Source organism: Argopecten irradians, chromosome 1 (genome assembly GCF_041381155.1).
Source record: "Argopecten irradians isolate NY chromosome 1, Ai_NY, whole genome shotgun sequence".
NCBI lineage: Eukaryota > Metazoa > Mollusca > Bivalvia > Pectinida > Pectinidae > Argopecten > Argopecten irradians.
Genome location: NC_091134.1, coordinates 481,653 through 507,840, shown reverse-complemented (window position 1 = coordinate 507,840; position 26,188 = coordinate 481,653). Strand labels below are relative to the sequence as shown.

The following is a 26,188-nucleotide window of genomic DNA, read 5'->3' as shown; positions in this document are numbered from 1 at the left end:
TGTAATCATCACTACTAATACACCTTTACACAATACTCTGTAATCATCACTACTAATACACCTTTACACAATACTCTGTAATCATCACTACTAATACACCTTTACACAATACTCTGTAATCATCACTACTAATACACCTTTACACAATACTCTGTAATCATCACTACTAATACACCTTTACACAATACTCTGTAATCATCACTACTAATACACCTTTACACAATACTCTGTAATCATCACTACTACAATACACCTTTACACAATACTCTGTAATCATCACTACTAATACACCTTTACACAATACTCTGTAATCATCACTACTAATACACCTTTACACAATACTCTGTAATCATCACTACTAATACACCTTTACACAATACTCTGTAATCATCACTACTAATACACCTTTACACAATACTCTGTAATCATCACTACTAATACACCATTACACAATACTCTGTAAACATCACTACTAATACACCATTACACAATACTCTGTAATCATCACTACTAATACACCTTTACACAATACTCTGTAATCATCACTACTAATACACCTTTACACAATACTCTGTAATCATCACTACTAATACACCATTACACAATACTCTGTAATCATCACTACTAATACACCATTACACAATACTCTGTAATCATCACTACTAATACACCATTGCACAATACTCTGTAATCATCACTACTAATACACCATTACACAATACTCCGTATTTTAACTCTTTCTGTAGTGGAGTTCCAGACAAGTACCATCAGTTTAGAGACGTTTCTGACGATGACGAGTCTGACTCCTGTGATACCACAAAGTTAAAACAGGTAAGTATGTTATCAAAACTGAGTTTGTATTTTCATGTGATCATTTTGTTGGATGGCTGTATAGTGCTCTTTATCCTGCAACTGCCGCACGTACTGACTGATAACTACTGCCGGGTAAACTTATGCCACAAATTTTGCATTATACTAATGATATCAGTGATTTGTTTAGGTACATTTGGGGCCGTATAAAGGCCCCTTCCCCTAGAGAAATTTTGATGTATTTTCCCCAATTGTAAATTGTAAATAAAGAAATAATCTTTAAAATATACATGTTTTAAGGAAGATGCAATGTATTGTTTTCCCAATTGAAAAGGTACAGGCCCCATAAATTATTAAGTAAGAAAATCACTGAATATTAATACAATATTAGTATAACATTTATAACAAGTGTGTGAATTTTAATACTGTGCTAACCTATTCAAAATCAAGCTTTTGCTAAAATTTAAATTTCGCCAAAGTTAGTACATTTAAAGTATCGCACACATGAGGTTGAATCAGGTCTATACCCACAGTTTATAACTGTGAAATTTCCGATTCTCCTGTCATGTCCTTCAAGATCCTGTCACTTGATTCTATGATCTGTTGTTGACAGCCAGATGTCAGTCTGAGGTATTTTGACCACCAACACCTGAGGTATATTTGGGAGCAGGATGTGAGGTCCTTTGTCCAGCTACAGTAAGTAATGTATCCATGGTTCTGTATGATGTATGGTCCTTTGTCCAGCTACAGTAAGTAATGTTTCCATGGTTCTGTATGATGTATGGTCCTTTGTCCAGCTACAGTAAGTAATGTTTCCATGGTTCTGTATGATGTATGGTCTCTGTGCAGCTACAGTAAGTAATGTTTCCATGGTTCAGTATGATGTATGGTCCTTTGTCCAGCTACAGTTAGTAATGTTTCCATGGCTCTGTATGATGTGTGGTCCTTTGTCCAGCTACAGTCAGTAATGTTTCCATGGTTCAGTATGATGAATGGTCCTTGGTCCAGCTACAGTAAGTATAACGTTTCCATGGCTCTGTATGATGTATGGTCCTTGGTCCAGCTTCAGTCAGTAATGTTTCCATGGTTCTGTATGATGTATGGTCCTTTGTCCAGCTACAGTCAGTAATGTTTCCATGGTTCTGTATGATGTATGGTCCTTTGTCCAGCTACAGTAAGTAATGTTTCCATGGTTCTGTATGATGTATGGTCCTTTGTCCAGCTACAGTCAGTAATGTTTCCATGGTTCTGTATGATGTATGGTCCTTTGTCCAGCTACAGTAAGTAATGTTTCCATGGTTCTGTATGATGTATGGTCCTTTGTCCAGCTACAGTAAGTAATGTTTCCATGGTTCAGTATGATGTATGGTCCTTTGTCCAGCTACAGTTAGTAATGTTTCCATGGTTCAGTATGATGTATGGTCTTTGTCCAGCTAAGTACAGTAGTAATGTTTCCATGGCTCTGTATGATGTATGGTCCTTTTTTCAGCTACAGTCAGTAATGTTTCCATGGTTCAGTATGATGTATGGTCCTTTGTCCAGCTACAGTAAGTAATGTTTCCATGGCTCTGTATGATGTGTGGTCCTTTGTCCAGCTACAGTCAGTAATGTTTCCATGGCTCTGTATGATGTATGGTCCTTTGTCCAGCTACAGTAAGTAATGTTTCCATGGTTCTGTATGATGTATGGTCCTTTGTCCAGCTACAGTAAGTAATGTTTCCATGGTTCAGTATGATGTATGGTCCTTTGTCCAGCTACAGTAAGTAATGTTTCCATGGTTCAGTATGATGTATGGTCCTTTGTCCAGCTACAGTAAGTAATGTTTCCATGGTTCTGTATGATGTATGGTCCTTTGTCCAGCTACAGTAAGTAAGTAATGTTTCCATGGCTCTGTATGATGTATGGTCCTTTGTCCAGCTACAGTCAGTAATGTTTCCATGGCTCTGTATGATGTGTGGTCCTTTGTCCAGCTACAGTCAGTAATGTTTCCATGGTTCAGTATGATGTATGGTCCTTTGTCCAGCTACAGTCAGTAATGTTTCCATGGCTCTGTATGATGTATGGTCCTTTGTCCAGCTACAGTCAGTAATGTTTCCATGGTTCAGTATGATGTATGGTCCTTTGTCCAGCTACAGTCAGTAATGTTTCCATGGTTCAGTATGATGTATGGTCTCTGTCCAGCTACAGTAAGTAATGTTTCCATGGTTCTGTATGATGTATGGTCCTTTGTCCAGCTACAGTCAGTAATGTTTCCATGGTTCAGTATGATGTATGGTCCTTTGTCCAGCTACAGTCAGTAATGTTTCCATGGTTCAGTATGATGTATGGTCCTTTGTCCAGCTACAGTCAGTAATGTTTCCATGGTTCAGTATGATGTATGGTCCTTTGTCCAGCTATAGTCAGTAATGTTTCCATGGTTCTGTATGATGTATGGTCCTTTGTCCAGCTATAGTCAGTAATGTTTCCATGGTTCTGTATGATGTATGGTCCTTTGTCAAGCTCCAGTCAGTAATGTTTTCATGGCTCTGTATGATGTATGGTCCTTTGTCCAGCTACAGTCAGTAATGTTTCCATGGCTCTGTATGATGTATGGTCCTTTGTCCAGCTACAGTAAGTAATGTTTCCATGGTTCTGTATGATGTATGGTCCTTTGTCTAGCTACAGTAAGTAATGTTTCCATGGTTCTGTATGATGTATGGTCCTTTGTCTAGCTACAGTAAGTAATGTTTCCATGGTTCTGTATGATGTATGGTCTCTGTCCAGCTACAGTCAGTAATGTTTCCATGGTTCTGTATGATGTATGGTCCTTTGTCCAGCTACAGTCAGTAATGTTTCCATGGTTCAGTATGATGTATGGTCTCTGTCCAGCTACAGTAAGTAATGTTTCCATGGTTCAGTATGATGTATGGTCCTTTGTCCAGCTACAGTAAGTAATGTTTCCATGGTTCTGTATGATGTATGGTCCTTTTGCATGGTTCTGTATGATGTATGGTCCTTTTGCAATCAACTAAAAATAGTGAAAGTTAATCTTTGTTAAGATGATCATATTTGTTCAAAAGTAAACTATCTATGTTCAATCTAAATAAACAATTTATAGTTCAGTAAGACTAATCCCAGAATGCTACCATCCGCATGAGATGGTGTTTGTGTCGGCCGCCATGACACACCAGGCAGAAATCATTACCGGCACATTCGTTTCAGTGAGGGAACAATAGGGGTCACTTCAGTTCCAGAGTTTTTTATCTCAAGTCTCAGAATTTTGAGTTATGATATCCTTTATAGCTACATGTAGTAGATGTTGTTTTGTTTTGTTTAGCCAAAGATAACTCAAGGCATACTGATCGTCGCTAATACTGGCAGATTCCATTGCTTATTTGTGTGTGATCATGAGTTCTATTCTCTCGTACTGTAACTGTTTGTATAGGGATTAACACTTAGGCCTATTACGAATGAGATACATGTACTTAATACAAACACAGGTACACGACTAGTCTGTTTCACAAAAACAAAAAAAAGAAACAGATCTGTAATACCTTATAAATACTTTATTATGTCAAAAAAAGTAATGAAACTGAAAGTAGAAGATGGTCTGATCCGCCAAAGTTAATCTCCGTAAACTTGTTTTGAAGCAGAATTTGTGAAATAAGTAGCCGCGAATATTAATTGGTTTACAGTATATTGTTTTCCTTGTGAAACCTATACTGATACATACAGTGGTAGAATTATGGACAATAAATTGATGTTATACCTTACTAGTTATTACTGATACAAAAAAGCTTATCCATGGATGTATCTTTTCTAGGGATCTTTCCTATAACACTAAATGTTCCACCCTGCAGGAATCCTTTCAAGGCCTTACACAGCGAGAGCAAGCCCAGAAGTAAGTTCATAGATGAAACTCTCTCTCTCTCTCTTTCTGTATTATTTTAAGAATTTGTTAAATTGATAGCCATTATATTAATGCCTTCTCATTTAAGAACCATCTACTAGTAAGTATGATAATACCAAGCAATACAACCTTTGCTGAATTAGTATAAACTTCTTAAGGAATAACAAAATGGACCTGATTAATGCAACACATACTATTTACATGGATGTATACAATTGGCACCTAGCACAAAAACTTATGAACTTGTTGTGCTAAACTTTCAGACGAGTAATTTATGAAGACAACTTGATAGATGTTGAAGTGAAGTCTTACTGGAGGCTTTTTATTGAGGAGGTGAGTTGTATTCATATTCACTGAAGCATCCTGGGCAACTTTCATGGTTGTTCAAATTGACCTTGAACTTTCAAATCAAGCTCAAAACTTCTCAAATTAATTCATAGAACTGAGGTTTAATTGGTCTGAAACATACTTTGATAAAGTGATAGGCGGTATATTAATTTCAAAGAAGAGATACCCAGTAAGCTAAATATACCTATTTTAAGGTAGATAAAGGAAAATTATGTAATCTTTTACTGAAGAAAATTACTCATTATCATATTCTTATTTTACTTTTCTTTTAATAGGTAATGAATCCATTCTACATATTCCAAATCTTCAGTATCATCTTATGGCTAATGGATAACTACTACTACTACGCAGCCTGTATATTTCTCATCTCCCTCATATCTATAACAGTCTCACTGCGTCAGATCAAGAAGGTGAGTGCAATATCAGAGTAAATACTAAGAACACATGTTTCAGTTTTGCTTTGAGGATGTGATAGGTCTCCAGACTGACCTCAGAGGACCTGTTGTTGTTGGACACAATTAAATTCCAGCGTCGTGATAGGACTCCAGACTGACCTCAGAGCACCTATTGTTGTTGGACACAATTAAATTCCAGCATCGTGATAGGTGTCCAGACTGACCTCAGAGCACCTATTGTTGTTGGACAGAGCACCTTGGTTGGACACAATTAAATTCCAGCGTCTGATTATTGTAAACCAACTTTCTTTCATGTGCAATTTTTTTTGCAAATTTTGCGATCCAAGAAAACTTGCGAGAAAGTTTATTTTTAGAAATTGATATCTACATGATTTATATTGATTAAAATCTTAACACTCAATTTTTAAATCTGCAAAAATAAATTTTTGTAAACTTCTTTCAGAATTGAAAATGAGAAATAAGTAGCGTGAAATAAAGTTGGAACACAGCATTGGGTGATCTTTAAAGTGCTGTTTGTTAAGTTTGCATATTTCAAACTATGCTAGATATTTCTATTTAATTCAATTGCAAGTACAGTCAAAGCTGTCTATAAAAACCACCCAAGTGATCAGGGGAAGTCAGTGTTCCTGATCATGCAGAATTTTGATTGAAGAAATTGTAAGTGTGTCAAATGTGTTTTGCGTTACCGGAAGTAAACATTAACTGAGCAAGAAAATTGTTTGTGATGTCGATCATTACAGAAATCGTCTATAAGACAGCGTTACATTTTACATGCCTTTTAGGATCGGCGCATTCAATGATCGTGAGGTGAAAAATCTCTTGAACTATACGAAGTATTTGAAAATTGCTTTTCAAAATGGACGGTTTGTTTTTATTTTCTACCAAAGAATACACATGGGGAAAATATGCAAATATAGTGTACCCCTTAAATATGGCACTGTTACCCCCATTTTGCCAGGTATTGGGGTACAAAAACCTCCATTTAAACCTATAGCCAAGTACTCTTTATACACAGATTATGCTATGTTATATTTGACCACTTGGGACCTAAGGAAATGGTCTTTTCAAGTAAGTGGTCTTAAACAGAGGTGGTCAATAAGGCAGGTTTCACAGTAGTAGATAATTGTTTGATACTAATCATGATTTTGATGATTTAAATCATAGCCTGTAAAATAAGAGAGAAAAAGGTATGTTAAATTTATTTTCATAAAGTATCATTTTTGCTGTTTCTTTACATAATTTGCTTTTCTTGTTCTTCCCCAGCAAAGTGTAGCACTTCATGACATGGTGACAGTATCGGAACAAAAAATAGAAGTTTGTCAGGGACAGGGGAGAGGTGAGTGATGGAAAATTAGATAAAACATCTACACTTCTTTTAAAAGATAAGATAAAACTTTCAAAAATATAAAGATCAACAAATCCAATTGGAATGGGCTTACTTTTATGTACAAGTTAGTCTGGAGAAATGTTATACCAAGCTGTAACATTTGACAGTTAGGTCTTGTGTATAGGGACGAAGCATAAACGTTAATTTTTCTTTACCCCCATTTAGTGTACTTTAAGATTGTGTCTTGCATTTGTATCAGGATACCAGAAGATTCTAACATCGTGTCTGGTCCCCGGAGATTTGATAGTACTTCCACAGAATGGCTGTACAATGACGTGCGATGCGGTGCTGATCACAGGAACGTGTATAGTCAATGAGAGCATGCTCACAGGTATAACATATTTATTGATTGATTAACCTCTGGACATATAGTTCTGCAGATGTGATGCTATTGAAATGTTGGAGTATATTACTGCTATTTCTTTAAACTTCCATAATATGTAGGTCAGCTTTGCCCTCAGTCTCTGTTATTGTGTATGATTGCTTCAAGTTTCCTTTGGATCATTAAAATTTAGGTCAAAATGTCTGTCAGACAAGATTGTCAGTTAAAATTAATAATTGATATATTGCTACATACACTATGTATATGTAACTGCAAAAAAATCTTTCGAAATATTTTAGCAACTTAATGATAATGTCAGTGTTGCAATAGAAAAGTGAAGAAAAAATCAGTTGTGTTGTAATCTCATCCATTCTTCATTCCTTACACAGGTGAGAGTGTGCCTGTTACAAAAACACCCCTCACACATCAGGAAGATGAGGAAATATATTCCTCCGAGGCCCACAAACGCCATACTCTGTTCTCCGGGACTCATATCATGCAAACACGATATTACGGCTCGGCACGAGTCACAGCTGTGGTCGTGCGGACTGGTAAATAGAATTGCTACTATGAGTGATGTTAGAGGTGTACATGATGTTTTGATTAGAGTTAATATACAGAATATAAATTAAAGACAAGGGACTCTTCTCATTAAAATTGCTATGCCGGAACATACCTTTGTCTTAAGCTCAACATCTATTATCTTTGTATCTGTTTATTGTCCATCAGAATTTTCATGAATTAAGTCATTGGGGATTACAGTAGTGAATAGATCTGAATCACTTCTCAACTATGGAACATTGTGATTATTCTTAAATTTTCAGATTTTATAACTAGGTGGAATGATTGTTATATTTTTCAGGTTTCAGAACTGCAAAAGGGGAGCTTGTACGATCAATATTATTTCCCAAACCGATTGATTTCCAGTTTTACAGAGATTCCATGAAGTTTGTGATGTTTTTAGGATTTATAGCAGCAATTGGAATGATATACACAGTTGTGTTATATGTAAGAGATGGGGTAAGTCTGTTCAAGGTCACATTCTGTAATACCTTTAGTATGACTATTTGATTATTTTCACATTCCTTTGCTGAAATAGCTGATATTAAAATTCTTTGTCTAGCCATCTATTTTATAATCATTATGTTCATTTATTTATCACAATTCATTTCATGCAGTAACTAAAATAAATGGAACCAGTTTGCTAACATGTTAAAAATTCATCAGCCATTTTATACGCCACTTTCAACTGATATAATTTGTTACAGCCCCTTGATTTCAAGTAAAAATAACAAAGAATTTCATGTGAATCTATCATCTTGAAATTTGGTAACAAGGTTAAAAGCTTTTTAGCAGTTATGGCCCTCCAGTTCATCAAAAAACATTATTTTAGAACTGTCATTATGTTAGATTTGCAGGAGTGATAATTTATTGTGAATAATTGTTTCAGATTGAGCCATTTAATATTGTACTGAGAGTACTAGATGTGATAACAATCATAGTTCCGGCCGCTCTGCCTGCCGCCATGACAATAGGCACTGCCTACGCTCAGAATCGACTGAAGAAAGATAGCATCTACTGTATTAGCCCTCCGAGGATTAATTTTGGGGGTCGACTAGATGCCTTCTGCTTTGATAAGGTACTGTTCTATTTGGATGGACATCTTATTAATTTTCATCACCCAGAAAGTGTATTTAACTGAATGTGGATATTGTGGTTTTAAAAAAAAAAAAATCTTGCAGCAAATTATCTGCCCTTAGTTTTTTTCACACATGGTGTATTTTTAATATTGTCTGATTACATCATTTTTAACAAATAAAAAAAAGTGGACTGCCACATGCAAAATATTGCTTCCCATTGAAAATTCTGAAATATTTGACAAGTATGAGATGATGACATTATTTGGGAATCCAAGTTGAGAATAATACAAACTCACTGAGAAGATTCTAATCTGTAGTGACACATTCTTACCTATGGATATCCAGCCTTTCCTATATAAGATGATTTCAGTGATGTTTGCCATGTTACAGACTGGGACACTTACAGAGGATGGTCTGGATATGATGGGAGCCATTCCTGTCCACAACAACAGGTAAACTTTCATCCATTATTAATTATTAGGTCATAGTTAAACTCATCTTTTATTCAGGGTTAATTATGATCAGTCATGTGTTAGATCACCCTCTACTTAATGATCCAATAGCCCAGAAACTTTTTCTCATATCGAACAAGTTAATATTGACTTAAATCTGTTCAAATATGCAAAGAATTGGATGTGATGATAATTTTTTTGTAGAATTAATCAAAGTATGTATTTGTAGTTTCCTGCCCCTGCAAACAGATCCATCGAGACTAGACCATGGACCAATGTTAAACGCCATGGCAACTTGTCACTCACTAACCATGATGGACGGAGAACTTTCTGGAGATCCCCTCGACCAGATCATGTTTGAGTCCACAAAGTGGGTAAGTTCTACAGGTAAAGAGAAAAGTACATGAATTAATGTGTCTTTATTAGGGCCCCGCATCGAGATGCGGGTGCCCTATAGTAATCAGGTTGTCCGTCTGTCTGTCCGTCCGTCCGTCTGTCCGTTTTTTTTCTTTTGCACATTAATGATGGAAGGGAGTGGAGTATTTTCCCCATATTTTACATGATGATTCCCCATCCATCCTAGATCTGCTTGGTAATTTTTCAGGCTGAAATTAAATTTAAAAATCGGCCATCTTGGATTTTAACATTTAAAAAAATCACAATGTTGTTGCTCTTAACTGATAAACATTTTGTTATAACATTATGATGCAAAGTTGATCAGAATTAAACAAGGAGTTGACTGTCCAAAGGTAAGGTCATGGGCCAAGGTTACTAAGTCAAAGGTCAAGGTCAAATTTAAAAAAATTATTTTCTCATGAACATTTTGCTACAACATTTATAATGAAGCAGAGTTGTTCAGAATTAAACAAGAAGTCAACTCACCAAAGTTTTGACTGACCAAAGGTAAGATCATGGGGTCACTGCATCAAAGGTTGTGGACACATTTTCCATTTTTGGACTTATTAACAATTTGTTATGACATAATAAATAAAATTATTCATTGCTTAATATATTAATTAAAGTCAATATGATTTGAATCAAAATGGCTGCAAATCAGTCATCTTGGCACGTCAGACACATAGCGGGGCCCTTTCTGACGTGTCAGTGTTCTAGTTTTTCTGATATTCTAATACTAGCTCTTAACCCATTAGCTGCAAATTTGGTATAAATATTCATTACCTCCATATCTCTGGAATTTACTTTCAAAATCTCTCGTGTAATTACATCACATAGCTGTTCATAAAATGTTTAATACAAATAAACTAAAACATATTGAAATTTTGTCTATTATCTCAAAAACATTATTGGAATACAAATCGGGGAGATATAAAAGGTTTGATTGTTTGATTTATACAATGTAGGTACTGGAGGAATGTAAAAGTTTGATTTATACAATGTAGATACTGGAGGAATGTAAAAGTTTAATTTATACACTGTAGGTACTGGAGGAATGTAAAAGTTTGATTTATACAATGTAGGCACTGGAGGAATGTAAAAGTTTGATTTATACAATGTAGGTACTGGAGGAATGTAAAAGTTTGATTTATACACTGTAGGTACTGGAGGAATGTAAAAGTTTGAATTATACACTGTAGATACTGGTGAAATGTAAAAGTTTGATTTATACAATGTAGGTACTGAAGGAATGTAAAAGTTTGATTTGTACAATGTAGATACTGGAGGATCGTTAAAGTTTGATTTATACAATGTAGGTACTGGAGGAATGTACAAGTTTGATTTATACACTGTAGATACTGGGGGAATGTGAAAGTTTGATTTATACATTGTAGGTACTGAAGGAATGTAAAAGTTTGATTTATACACTGTAGGTACTGGAGGAATGTAAAAGTTTGATTTATACACTGTAGGTACTGGAGGAATGTAAAAGTTTGATTTATACAATGTAGGTACTGGAGGAATGTAAAAGTTTGATTTATACACTGTAGGTACTGGAGGAATGTAAAAGTTTGATTTATACAATGTAGATACTGGAGGAATGTAAAAGTTTGATTTATACAATGTAGGTACTGGAGGAATGTAAAAGTTTGATTTATACAATGTAGGTACTGGAGGAATGTAAAAGTTTGATTTATACACTGTAGGTACTGGAGGAATGTAAAAGTTTGATTTATACAATGCAGGTACTGGAGGAATGTAAAAGTTTGATTTATACAATGTAGGTACTGGAGGAATGTAAATGTTTGATTTATACACTGTAGATACTGGGGGAATGTAAAAGTTTGATTTATATAATGTAGATACTGGAGGAATGTAAAAGTTTGATTTATACACTGTAGGTACTGGAGGAATGTACAGTTGATTAATACAATGTAGGTACTGGAGGAATGTAAAAGTTTGATTTATACACTGTAGGTACTGGAGGAATGTAAAAGTTTGTTTTATACACTGTAGATACTGGAGGAATGTAAAAGTTTGATTTATACACTGTAGGTTCTGGAGGAATGTAAAAGTTTGTTTTATACACTGTAGATACTGGAGGAATGTAAAAGTTTGATTTATACACTGTAGATACTTGGGGAATGTAAAAGTTTGATTAATACAATGTAGGTACTGGAGGAATGTAAAAGTTTGATTTATACAATGTAGGTACTGGAGGAATGTAAAAGTTTGATTTATACACTGTAGGTACTGGAGGAATGTAAAAGTTTGATTTATACAATGCAGGTACTGCAGGAATGTAAAAGTTTGATTTATACAATGTAGGTACTGGAGGAATGTAAATGTTTGATTTATACACTGTAGATACTGGGGGAATGTAAAAGTTTGATTTATATAATGTAGATACTGGAGGAATGTAAAAGTTTGATTTATACACTGTAGGTACTGGAGGAATGTACAGTTGATTAATACAATGTAGGTACTGGAGGAATGTAAAAGTTTGATTTATACACTGTAGATACTGGGGGAATGTAAAAGTTTGATTTATACAATGCAGGTACTGCAGGAATGTAAAAGTTTGATTTATACAATGTAGGTACTGGAGGAATGTAAATGTTTGATTTATACACTGTAGATACTGGGGGAATGTAAAAGTTTGATTTATATAATGTAGATACTGGAGGAATGTAAAAGTTTGATTTATACACTGTAGGTACTGGAGGAATGTACAGTTGATTAATACAATGTAGGTACTGGAGGAATGTAAAAGTTTGATTTATACACTGTAGGTACTGGAGGAATGTAAAAGTTTGTTTTATACACTGTAGATACTGGAGGAATGTAAAAGTTTGATTTATACACTGTAGGTTCTGGAGGAATGTAAAAGTTTGTTTTATACACTGTAGATACTGGAGGAATGTAAAAGTTTGATTTATACACTGTAGATACTTGGGGAATGTAAAAAATTTGTTAATACAATGTAGGTACTGGAGGAATGTAAAAGTTTGATTTATACAATGTAGGTACTGGAGGAATGTAAAAGTTTGATTTATACAATGTAGGTACTGGAGGAATGTAAAAGTTTGATTTATACAATGCAGGTACTGCAGGAATGTAAAAGTTTGATTATTTGATACGAGGAATGTAAAGTTGATTTATACAATGTAGGTACTGGAGGAATGTAAATGTTTGATTTATACACTGTAGATACTGGGGGAATGTAAAAGTTTGATTTATATAATGTAGATACTGGAGGAATGTAAAAGTTTGATTTATACACTGTAGGTACTGGAGGAATGTAAAAGTTTGATTTATACACTGTAGGTACTGGAGGAATGTAAAAGTTTGATTTATACAATGTAGATACTGGAGGAATGTAAAAGTTTGATTTATACAATGTAGGTACTGGAGGAATGTAAAAGTTTGATTTATACAATGTAGGTACTGGAGGAATGTAAAAGTTTGATTTATACACTGTAGATACTGGGGGAATGTAAAAGTTTGATTTATACAATGCAGGTACTGCAGGAATGTAAAAGTTTGATTTATACAATGTAGGTACTGGAGGAATGTAAAAGTTTGATTTATACACTGTAGATACTGGGGGAATGTAAAAGTTTGATTTATATAATGTAGATACTGCAGGAATGTAAAAGTTTGATTTATACAATGTAGGTACTGGAGGAATGTAAATGTTTGATTTATACACTGTAGATACTGGGGGAATGTAAAAGTTTGATTTATATAATGTAGATACTGGAGGAATGTAAAAGTTTGATTTATACACTGTAGGTACTGGAGGAATGTACAGTTTGATTAATACAATGTAGGTACTGGAGGAATGTAAAAGTTTGATTTATACACTGTAGGTACTGGAGGAATGTAAAAGTTTGTTTTATACACTGTAGGTATACTGGAGGAATGTAAAAGTTTGATTTATACACTGTAGGTTCTGGAGGAATGTAAAAGTTTGTTTTATACACTGTAGATACTGGAGGAATGTAAAAGTTTGATTTATACACTGTAGATACTGGGGAATGTAAAAGTTTGATTATATACAATGTAGTACTGGAGGAATGTAAAAGTTTGATTTATACAATGTAGTAGGTACTGGGAGGAATGTGTAAAAGTTTGATTTATACACTGTAGGTACTGGAGGAATGTAAAAGTTTGATTTATATACAATGTAGGTACTGCAGGAATGTAAAAGTTTGATTTATACAATGTAGGTACTGGAGGAATGTAAAAGTTTGATTTATACACTGTAGATACTGGGGAATGTAAAAGTTTGATTTATACAATGTAGGTACTGGAGGAATGTAAAAGTTTGATTTATACACTGTAGGTACTGGAGGAATGTAAAGTTTGATTTAATACAATGTAGGTACTGGAGGAATGTAAAAGTTTGATTTATACACTGTAGGTACTGGAGGAATGTAAAAGTTTGTTTTATACACTGTAGATACTGGAGGAATGTAAAAGTTTGATTTATACAATGTATGTACTGGAGGAATGTAAAAGTTTTGATTTATACACTGTAGGACTGTAAATGGGAAGTCTTTGTCTGTGATTACCAACCATCTACCCAGACCTACTATCAAAGGTAAGTATGTCTGTGATTACCAACTATCTACCTGACCTACTTATCAAAGTAAGTATGTCTGTGATTACCACCATCTACCTTGAGCCTACTATCAAAGGTAAGTATGTCCTGTGATTACCAACCATCTACCAGACCTACTATCAAAGGTAAGTATGTCTGTGGATTACCAGCTACCATCTACCTGACCTACTATATCAAAGGTAAGTAATATCCTGGTGATTACCAACCATCTACCTGACCTATCTATCAAAGGTAAGTATGTCTGTGTGATTACCAACCATCTACCTGAGTCTACTATCAAAGGTAAGTATATCTGTGATTGCCAACCATCTACCTGACCTACTATCAAAGGTAAGTATGTCTGTGATTACCAACCATCTACCTGACCTACTATCAAAGGAGTAAGTATGTTCTGTGATTACCAACCATCTACCTGACCTACTATCAAAGGTAAATATTGTATGTTTACCAACCCATCTACCTGACACTACTATCAAAGGTAAGTATGTCTGTGATTGCCAACCATCTACCTGAACCTACTATCAAAGGTAAGTATGTCTGTGATTTACCAACCATCTACCTGACCTACTATCAAAGGTAAGTATATCTGTGATTACCAACCATCTACCTGACCTACTATCAAAGGTAAGTATGTCTGTGATTACCACCCTATCTACCTGACCTACTATCAAAGGTAAGTATGTCTGTGATTACCAACCCATCTACCAGACCAACTATCTAAGCGTAAGTATATCTGTGATTACCAACCATCTACCTGACCCTACTATCAAAGGTAAAGTATGTAATGTGATAACCAACCATCTACCTGACCTACTATCAAAGGTAAGTATAGTCTGTGATTACCAACCATCTACCAGACCCCTACTATCAAAGGTAAGTATATCTCTGTGATTACCAACCATCTATACCTGTCCTACTATCAAAGGTAAGTATGTCTGTGATTACCAAACCATCTACAGACCTACTATCAAGGTAAAGTATATCTGTGATTACCAACCATCTACCTGACCTACTATCAAAGGTAAGTATATCTGTGATTACCAACCATCTACCATGACCTACTATCAAAGGTAAGTATGTCTGTGATTACCAACCATCTACCAGACCTACTATCAAAAGTAAGTATGTCTGTGATTACCAACCATCTACCTGACCTACTATCAAAGGTAAGTATGTCCTGTGATTACCAACCATCTACCTGACCTACTATCAAAGGTAAGTATGTCTGTGATTACCAACCATCTACCAGACCTACTATCAAAGTGTAAGTATGTCTGTGGATTACCAACCATCTACCAGACCTACTATCAAAGGTAAGTATATCTCTGTGATATACCAACCATCTACCTGACCTACTATCAAAGGTAAGTAAATCTGTGATTACCAACCATCTACCTGACCCCTACTATCAAAGGTATGTATGTCTGTGATTACCAACCATCTACCTGATCTACTATCAAAGGTAAGTATGTATGTTTACCAACCATTTTACCTGACCTACTATCAAAGGTAAGTATGTCTGTGATTACCAACCATCTACCTGACCTACTATCAAAGGTAAGTATGTCTGTGATTACCAACCATCTACCTGACCTACTATCAAAGGTAAGTATAATCTGTGATTGCCAACCATCTACCTGACCTACTATCAAAGGTAAGGTATGGTCTGTGATTACCAACCATCTACCTGACCTACTATCAAAGGTAAGTATTGTCTGTGATTACCAACCATCTACCTGACCTACTATCAAAGGTAAATATTGTATGTTTACCAACCATCTACCTGACCTACTATCAAAGGTAAGTATGTCTGTGATTGCCAACCATCTACCTGACCTACTATCAAAGGTAAGTATGTCTGTGTGATTACCAACCATCTACCTGACCTACTATCAAAGGTAAGTATATCTGTGATTACCAACCATCTACCTGACCTACTATCAAAGGTAAGTATGTCTGTGATTACCAACCATCTACCTGACCTACTATCAAAGGTAAGTATGTCTGTGATTAACCAACCATCTACCAGACCTACTATCAAAGGTACGTAAGTATATCTGTGATTACCAACCATCTACCTGACCCATACTATCAAAGGTAAATATGTATGTGATTACCAACCATCTACCTGACCTACTATCAAAGGTAAGTATGTCTGTGATTACCAACCATCTACCAGGACCTACTATCAAAGGTAAGTATATCTGTGATTACCAACCATCTACCTGTCCTACTATCAAAGGTAAGTATGTCTGTGATTACCAACCATCTACCAGACCTACTATCAAAGGTAAGTATATCTGTGATTACCAACCATCTACCTGACCTACTATCAAAGGTAAGTATATCTAGGATTACCAACCATCTACCTGACCTACTATCAAAGGTAAGTATGTCTGTGATTACCAACCATCTACCTGACCAACTATCAAAGGTAAGTATGTCTGATTACCAACCATCTACCAGACCTACAAATCAAAGGTAAGTATGTCTGTGATTACCAACCATCTACCTGACCTACTATCAAAGGTAAGTATGTCTGTGATTACCAAGCATCTACCAGACCTACTATCAAAGGTAAGTATATCTGTGATTGCCAACCATCTACCAGACCTACAATCAAAGGTAAGTATATCTGTGATTACCAACCATCTACCTGACCTACTATCAATGGTAAGTATGTCTGTGATTACCAACCATCTACCTGACCTACTATCAAAGGTAAGTATATCTGTGATTACCAACCATCTACCTGACCTACTATCAAAGGTAAGTATGTCTGTGATTACCAACCATCTACCTGACCTACTATCGAAGGTAAGTATGTATGTTTACCAACCCATCTACCTGACCTGACCTACTATCAAAGTAAGTATGTCTGTGATTACCAACCATCTACCTGACCTTTACTATCAAAGGTAAGTATGTCTGTGATTACCAACCATCTACCTGACCTACTATCAAAGGTAAGTATATCTGATGATTACCAACCATCTACCTGACCTACTATCAAAGGTAAGTATATCTGTGATTGCCAACCATCTACCTGACCTACTATCAAGTCTACTATCAAAGGTTAAGTATATCTGTGTGATTACCAACCATCTACCTGACCTACTATCAAAGGTAAGTATATATGATTACCAACCATCTACCTGACCTACTATCAAAGGTAAGTATGTCTGTGATTACCAACCATCTACCTGACCTACTATCAAAGGTAAGTATGTCTGTGATTACCAACCATCTACCTGACCTACTATCAAAGGTAAGTATATCTGTGATTACCAACCATCTACCTGACCTACTATCGAAGGTAAGTATGTATGTTTACCAACCATTTACCTGACCTACTATCAAAGGTAAGTATGTATGATTACCAACCATCTACCTGACCTACTATCAAAGGTAAGTATATCTGTGATTACCAACCATCTACCTGACCTACTATCAAAGGTAAGTATGTCTGTGATTACCAACCATCTACCTGACCTACTATCAAAGGTAAGTATGTCTGTGATTACCAACCATCTACCTGACCTACTATCAAAGGTAAGTATGTCTGTGATTACCAACCATCTACCTGACCTACTATCAAAGGTAAGTATGTCTGTGATTACCAACCATCTACCTGACCTACTATCAAAGGTAAGTATATCTGTGATTACCAACCATCTACCTGACCTACTATCAAAGGTAAGTATGTCTGTGATTACCAACCATCTACCTGACCTACTATCAAAGGTAAGTATGTCTGTGATTACCAACCATCTACCTGACCTACTATCAAAGGTAAGTATATCTGTGATTACCAACCATCTACCTGACCTACTATCAAAGGTAAGTATGTATGTTTGATTACCAACCATCTACCTGACCTACTATCAAAGGTAAGTATGTCTGTGATTACCAACCATCTACCTGACCTACTATCAAAGGTAAGTATGTCTGTGATTACCAACCATCTACCTGACCTACTATCAAAGGTAAGTATGTCTGTGATTACCAACCATCTACCTGACCTACTATCAAAGGTAAGTATGTCTGTGATTACCAACCATCTACCTGACCTACTATCAAAGGTAAGTATGTCTGTGATTACCAACCATCTACCTGACCTACTATCAAAGGTAAGTATATCTGTGATTACCAACCATCTACCTGACCTACTATCAAAGGTAAGTATGTCTGTGATTACCAACCATCTACCTGACCTACTATCAAAGGTAAGTATGTCTGTGATTACCAACCATCTACCTGACCTACTATCAAAGGTAAGTATGTATGTGATTACCAACCATCTACCTGACCTACTATCAAAGGTAAGTATGTCTGTGATTACCAACCATCTACCTGACCTACTATCAAAGGTAAGTATGTCTGTGATTACCAACCATCTACCAGACCTACTATCAAAGGTAAGTATATCTGTGATTACCAACCATCCACCTGACCTACTATCAAAGGTAAGTATATCTGTGATTACCAACCATCTACCTGACCTACTATCAAAGGTAAGTATGTCTGTGATTACCAACCATCTACCTGACCTACTATCAAAAGGTAAGTATATCTGTGATTACCAACCATCTACCTGACCTACTATCAAAGGTAAGTATGTCTGTGATTACCAACCATCTACCTGACCTACTATCAAAGGTAAGTATATCTGTGATTACCAACCATCTACCTGACCTACTATCAAAGGTAAGTATGTCTGTGATTACCAACCATCTACCTGACCTACTATCAAAGGTAAGTATGTATGTTTACCAACCATCTACCAGACCTACTATCAAAGGTAAGTATATGTATGATTACCAACCATCTACCTGACCTACTATCAAAGGTAAGTATATCTGTGATTACCAACCATCTACCTGACCTACTATCAAAGGTAAGTATGTCTGTGATTACCAACCATCTACCTGACCTACTATCAAAGGTAAGTATATCTGTGATTACCAACCATCTACCTGACCTACTATCAAAGGTAAGTATATCTGTGATTGCCAACCATCTACCTGACCTACTATCAAAGGTAAGTATGTATGATTACCAACCATCTACCTGACCTACTATCAAAGGTAAGTATATCTGTGATTACCAACCATCTACCTGACCTACTATCAAAGGTAAGTATATCTGTGATTGCCAACCATCTACCAGACCTACTATCAAAGGTAAGTATGTCTGTGATTACCAACCATCTACCTGACCTACTATCAAAGGTAAGTATATCTGTGATTACCAACCATCTACCTGACCTACTATCAAAGGTAAGTATGTATGTGATTACCAACCATCTACCTGACCTACTATCAAAGGTAAGTATGTCTGTGATTACCAACCATCTACCTGACCTACTATCAAAGGTAAGTATGTCTGTGATTACCAACCATCTACCTGACCTACTATCAAAGGTAAGTATGTCTGTGATTACCAACCATCTACCTGACCTACTATCAAAGGTAAGTATGTATGTTTACCAACCATCTACCTGACCTACTATCAAAGGTAAGTATATCTGTGATTACCAACCATCTACCTGACCTACTATCAAAGGTAAGTATGTCTGTGATTACCAACCATCTACCTGACCTACTATCAAAGGTAAGTATGTCTGTGATTACCAACCATCTACCTGACCTACTATCAAAGGTAAGTATGTCTGTGATTACCAACCATCTACCTGACCTACTATCAAAGGTAAGTATGTCTGTGATTACCAACCATCTACCTGACCTACTATCAAAGGTAAGTATGTCTGTGATTACCAACCATCTACCTGACCTACTATCAAAGGTAAGTATGTCTGTGATTACCAACCATCTACCTGACCTACTATCAAAGGTAAGTATATCTGTGATTACCAAGCATCTACCTGACCTACTATCAAAGGTAAATATGTATGTGATTACCAACCATCTACCTGACCTACTATCGAAGGTAAATATGTATGTTTACCAACCATTTACCTGACCTACTATCAAAGGTAAGTATGTATGATTACCAACCATCTACCTGACCTACTATCAAAGGTAAGTATGTCTGTGATTACCAACCATCTACCTGACCTACTATCAAAGGTAAGTATATCTGTGATTACCAACCATCTACCTGATCTACTATCAAAGGTAAGTATATCTGTGATTACCAACCATCTACCTGACCTACTATCAAAGGTAAGTATATCTGTGATTACCAACCATCTACCTGACCTACTATCAAAGGTAAGTATGTATGTGATTACCAACCATCTACCTGACCTACTATCAAAGGTAAATATGTGAATAGTGATGCTGTCATGACGACAGTTTCAACTGCAATATACAGCTTGGCTAGAGAGAACTATCAGTTGTCAGACTAGTAATTATGAGGTCCTGAGTTTAATCCCTAGCAGAGGCAGTGATAAAATTTATTATAAATCCTGCACCCTGTTATTTTGGCGTCCATGTAGGAACTCGGGAATGATACTTAACGATACCTGCAAAGGAATCGTTTTGACCCCTAGAAACTCGAGAATGAGTTCATTCCTAGAGGGGGAGTATGTAACCCTGGTCAATACAAGCCACATATATCGCTCGGCTAGAGAAAACTTCTATTTAGTAATCCAGAGGTCCCAAGTTCGATCCCTGGCAGAGGCAGTGATTAAATTAATTATAAATCCTGCACCCTGTTACACATGAAACATTTCATTACACATTATGAAAATTGATGTCAAAACAAATCCTTGTGAACTAGACACAGTTTTAGTAATTTTCCCAGGATACTTACTTGCATCATTGTAACTACAATATTCTGCTGTGTTTCTTTTCCAGATATGTGTTGTCGGCACAGTTTTTGCCAGGATGAAACCTGACCAGAAGTGTCAACTTATACACAAGTTACAGTCTCTAGGGTTTGTATCAATTTTAAAAAATCAAAAACCAGGATCTAAAAGACATTTTCACCTATGTACAATTCTAAGTCAACATCAGTTATTTGTAGGTTAATCCTTCATACCACTATGAATTATGACTTCTAATCCTTAGTATTTACCATCAATTAATATATAGGTAGGTGCCATTAATTAATTGTCTGTGCCCTTTGTAGGTACCATGTAGGAATGTGTGGTGATGGAGCAAATGATTGTGAGGTAAGTGACAAATTTACTGCCAACTGTAATTTCAATAAAGTAGCATTTAATCATTAGTAACGAAGAATTACAGTTTAACAATTAGGAAGACAAGAGTATGTTTTTGATATAGTTATAAATCTGAATAATTACACATAGACAAAGGCCAGAGCACATAAATAAAGTAATTTTACCTCAAAACTAAGATTCAGAAGATCAACCAGAATTTTTATATTTTCATGGCTGATGTTTTTGTTATTTTTTCAAACAGATATTTTGGTTCATTCTTAATACCATGACTTCATCTTTTTGAAGGCTCTGAAGGCAGCTCATGTTGGGATATCTTTGTCTGAGGCTGAGGCTTCTATAGCAGCTCCATTTACCTCCAGTATACCACACATAGAATGTGTCTACACCGTTATAAGGTACGTACTGAACAGCTCCCTTTACCTCCAGTATACCACACATAGAATGTGTCTACACCGTTATAAGGTACGTACTGAACAGCTCCCTTTACCTCCAGTATACCACACATAGAATGTGTCTACACCGTTATAAGGTACGTACTGAACAGCTCCCTTTACCTCCAGTATACCACACATAGAATGTGTCTACACCATTATAAGGTACGTACGTACTGAACAGCTCCCTTTACCTCCAGTATACCACACATAGAATGTGTCTACACCGTTATAAGGTACGTACTGAACAGCTCCCTTTACCTCCAGTATACCACACATAGAATGTGTCTACACCGTTATAAGGTACGTACTGAACAGCTCCCTTTACCTCCAGTATACCACACATAGAATGTGTCTACACCGTTATAAGGTACGTACTGAACAGCTCCCTTTACCTCCAGTATACCACACATAGAATGTGTCTACAACGTTATAAGGTACGTACTGAACAGCTCCCTTTACCTCCAGTATATCACACATAGAATATGTCTACACCGTTATAAGGTACGTACCGAACAGCTCCCTTTACCTCCAGTATACCACACATAGAATATGTCAACACCATTATAAGGTACGTACGGAACAGCTCCCTTTACCTCCAGTATACCACTCATAGAATGTGTCTACACTGTTATAAGGTATGTACTGAACAGCTCCCTTTACCTCCAGTATACCACACATAGAATGTGTCTACACTGTTATAAGGTACGTACTGAACAGCTCCCTTTACCTCCAGTATATCACACATAGAATGTGTCTACACCGTTATAAGGTACGTACTGAACAGCTCCCTTTACCTCCAGTATATCACACATAGAATGTGTCTACACCGTTATAAGGTACGTACTGAACAGCTCCCTTTACCTCCAGTATACCACACATAGAATGTGTCTACACCGTTATAAGGTACGTACTGAACAGCTCCCTTTACCTCCAGTATACCACACATAGAATGTGTCTACACGTTATAAGGTACGTACTGAACAGCTCCCTTTACCTCCAGTATACCACACATAGAATGTGTCTACACCGTTATAAGGTACGTACTGAACAGCTCCCTTTACCTCCAGTATACCACACATAGAATGTGTCTACACCGTTATAAGGTACGTACTGAACAGCTCCCTTTACCTCCAGTATACCACACACAGAATGTGTCTACACCGTTATAAGGTACGTACTGAACAGCTCCCTTTACCTCCAGTATACCACACATAGAATGTGTCTACACCGTTATAAGGTACGTACTGAACAGCTCCCTTTACCTCCAGTATACCACACACATAGAATGTGTCTACACACGTTATAAGGTACGTTACGTACTGAACAGCTCCCTTTACCTCCAGTATACCACACATAGAATGTGTCTACACCGTTATAAGGTACGTACTGAACAGCTCCCTTTACCTCCAGTATACCACACATAGAATGTGTCTACACCGTTATAAGGTACGTACTGAACAGCTCCCTTTACCTCCAGTATACCACACATAGAATGTGTCTACACCGTTATAAGGTACGTACTGAACAGCTCCCTTTACCTCCAGTATATCACACATAGAATGTGTCTACACCGTTATAAGGTACGTACTGAACAGCTCCCTTTACCTCCAGTATACCACACATAGAATGTGTCTACACCGTTATAAGGTACGTACTGAACAGCTCCCTTTACCTCCAGTATACCACACATAGAATGTGTCTACACCGTTATAAGGTACGTACTGAACAGCTCCCTTTACCTCCAGTATACCACACATAGAATGTGTCTACACCATTATAAGGTACGTACTGAACAGCTCCCTTTACCTCCAGTATACCACACATAGAATGTGTCTACACCGTTATAAGGTACGTACTGAACAGCTCCCTTTACCTCCAGTATATCACACATAGAATGTGTCTACACCGTTATAAGGTACGTACTGAACAGCTCCCTTTACCTCCAGTATACCACACATAGAATGTGTCTACACTGTTATAAGGTATGTACTGAACAGCTCCCTTTACCTCCAGTATACCACACATAGAATGTGTCTACACCGTTATAAGGTACGTACTGAACAGCTCCCTTTACCTCCAGTATATCACACACAGAATGTGTCTACACGTTATAAGGTACGTACTGAACAGCTCCCTTTACCTCCAGTATACCACACATAGAATGTGTCTACACCGTTATAAGGTACGTACTGAACAGCTCCCTTTACCTCCAGTATACCACACATAGAATGTGTCTACACCGTTATAAGGTACGTACTGAACAGCTCCCTTTACCTCCAGTATATCACACATAGAATGTGTCTACACCGTTATAAGGTACGTACTGAACAGCTCCCTTTACCTCCAGTATACCACACATAGAATGTGTCTACACCGTTATAAGGTACGTACTGAACAGCTCCCTTTACCTCCAGTATACCACACATAGAATGTGTCTACACCGTTATAAGGTACGTACTGAACAGCTCCCTTTACCTCCAGTATACCACACATAGAATGTGTCTACACCGTTATAAGGTACGTACTGAACAGCTCCCTTTACCTCCAGTATACCACACACAGAATGTGTCTACACCGTTATAAGGTACGTACTGAACAGCTCCCTTTACCTCCAGTATACCACACACAGAATGTGTTTACACTGTTATAAGGTACGTACTGAACAGCTCCCTTTACCTCCAGTATACCACATATAGAATGTGTCTACACTGTTATAAGGTATGTACGGAACAGCTCCCTTTACCTCCAGTATACCACACACAGAATGTGTCTACACTGTTATAAGGCATGTACTATTGACTATTTTCACTGTTTACTGAAATACAATAAGTTTTAAGTGATCGTTCGGCCTCATGGGCCTCTTATCCCTATATTTTCTGTATGTCTGTATTTTCTGTATGTTATACAGGGAAGGCCGGGCAGCCCTCACCACATCGTTTGCCTGTTTTAAGTATATGGCTTTGTACAGCTTTATACAATTTGTGTCAGTAATGATTTTATATTCGGTAAGTTTCTATTGGTTAAGTATTGTCTAGTCATCTTTTGGTAAAATAAAGAGAGAGTTTCTCTTAAGCTCCATTGGTTGAGCATCAGACCAGTTCAGTGAAACTTGGTTGATACGATCTCGGATAATTCGACAACCCCTCTTAATACAAGGTACTTTTCCGGTCCTGCCCGAAATCCCTCTTTATCTTTGTTTAAAGAACTCTGAAAATTTGAATTAAGAAAACTCGAAGATCTCAGATAATATGAAGTAAATTTTTGCCCCAAATGACAAAAATCATGCATAAAATGTTTGTATAGCTTGAAATGAGATTTTTTGGACAACAAGATCGCCGAAAATACTGATTTCTTTTTCAAAATTTGCTGTAGAACGACATTTCAAAAGCCGTTTCCAACTACAAAAACATGGGAAAACTGTTTAATGATTAGCAATTAACCTAAGTTATATCAACAATCATTAGTGATCATCAGTTGTATAGCTGCGGTACCATGTGCTCTCAACCACATAAACATCATCCCGACTGAAATGATGACTTGATACAAATCAGGTGCTCTCAATCACATAAACATCATCCCGACTGAAATGGTGACATGATACAAATCAGGTGCTCTCAATCACATAAACATCATCCCGACTGAAATGGTGACATGATACAAATCAGGTGCTCTCAATCACATAAACATCATCCCGACTGAAATGGTGACATGATACAAATCAGGTGCTCTCAATCACATAAACATCATCCCGACTGAAATGGTGACATGATACAAATCAGGTGCTCTCAATCACATAAACATTATCCTGACAGAAATGGTGACTTGATACAAAACTGGTGCTCTCAACCGTTAGGCTTGATCAATATATCGATATACCGATATGTATCGGTTTTCACCAGTGTATCAAATATCCATAAGCAAACATGTTGTATATCACTGTATCGTTTTACATCTCACCCTACTCTTTTTGTTATAGAAATAGGAAATTCCAAACAAAATTTATTCTAAAACATCATTCAAATAAGAGCATTTCAATCAATTAGAAGTGTTTAAGGCATCTGTGTCACCTAGATGGATTAGAAATCCCTTTTCATAACTAAGAATACAAATTGACATAAATTAATTAACACAGATGATAAACCGAATCAAATGTTTGGTAGATTTTTTCCTGGTTATAAAATGGTTTTTTTTTTTTTTTTTTTATCCCACAGTATTTTTTTTTTTTTATAATTTTTAGCTCACCTGGCCCTAAGGGCCGGTGAGCTTATGTCATGGCGCTGCGTCTGTTGTCCGTCAGTCCGTCCGTCAGTCCGTCCGTCA

The 26,188-nt window shown here is 36.5% G+C and overlaps 1 protein-coding gene across 1 annotated transcript in view; it reads left to right on the top strand.

The window, feature by feature from the left end:
* LOC138308548 (polyamine-transporting ATPase 13A3-like) overlaps positions 1-26,188 on the top strand; it is a 55,980-nt gene that overhangs the window by 12,131 nt on the left and 17,661 nt on the right. Inside the window, exons 5-23 of the mRNA XM_069249587.1 lie at positions 747-831; positions 1,424-1,506; positions 4,613-4,690; positions 4,963-5,032; positions 5,323-5,457; positions 6,727-6,799; positions 7,050-7,181; positions 7,562-7,723; positions 8,035-8,192; positions 8,623-8,811; positions 9,203-9,264; positions 9,494-9,638; positions 11,055-11,089; positions 14,205-14,249; positions 16,025-16,040; positions 21,109-21,188; positions 21,383-21,425; positions 21,720-21,829; positions 24,777-24,873. Of these exons, the coding sequence (XP_069105688.1) occupies positions 747-831; positions 1,424-1,506; positions 4,613-4,690; positions 4,963-5,032; positions 5,323-5,457; positions 6,727-6,799; positions 7,050-7,181; positions 7,562-7,723; positions 8,035-8,192; positions 8,623-8,811; positions 9,203-9,264; positions 9,494-9,638; positions 11,055-11,089; positions 14,205-14,249; positions 16,025-16,040; positions 21,109-21,188; positions 21,383-21,425; positions 21,720-21,829; positions 24,777-24,873 (1,798 nt within the window). The remainder of the gene's footprint in view (positions 1-746; positions 832-1,423; positions 1,507-4,612; positions 4,691-4,962; positions 5,033-5,322; positions 5,458-6,726; positions 6,800-7,049; positions 7,182-7,561; positions 7,724-8,034; positions 8,193-8,622; positions 8,812-9,202; positions 9,265-9,493; positions 9,639-11,054; positions 11,090-14,204; positions 14,250-16,024; positions 16,041-21,108; positions 21,189-21,382; positions 21,426-21,719; positions 21,830-24,776; positions 24,874-26,188) is intronic.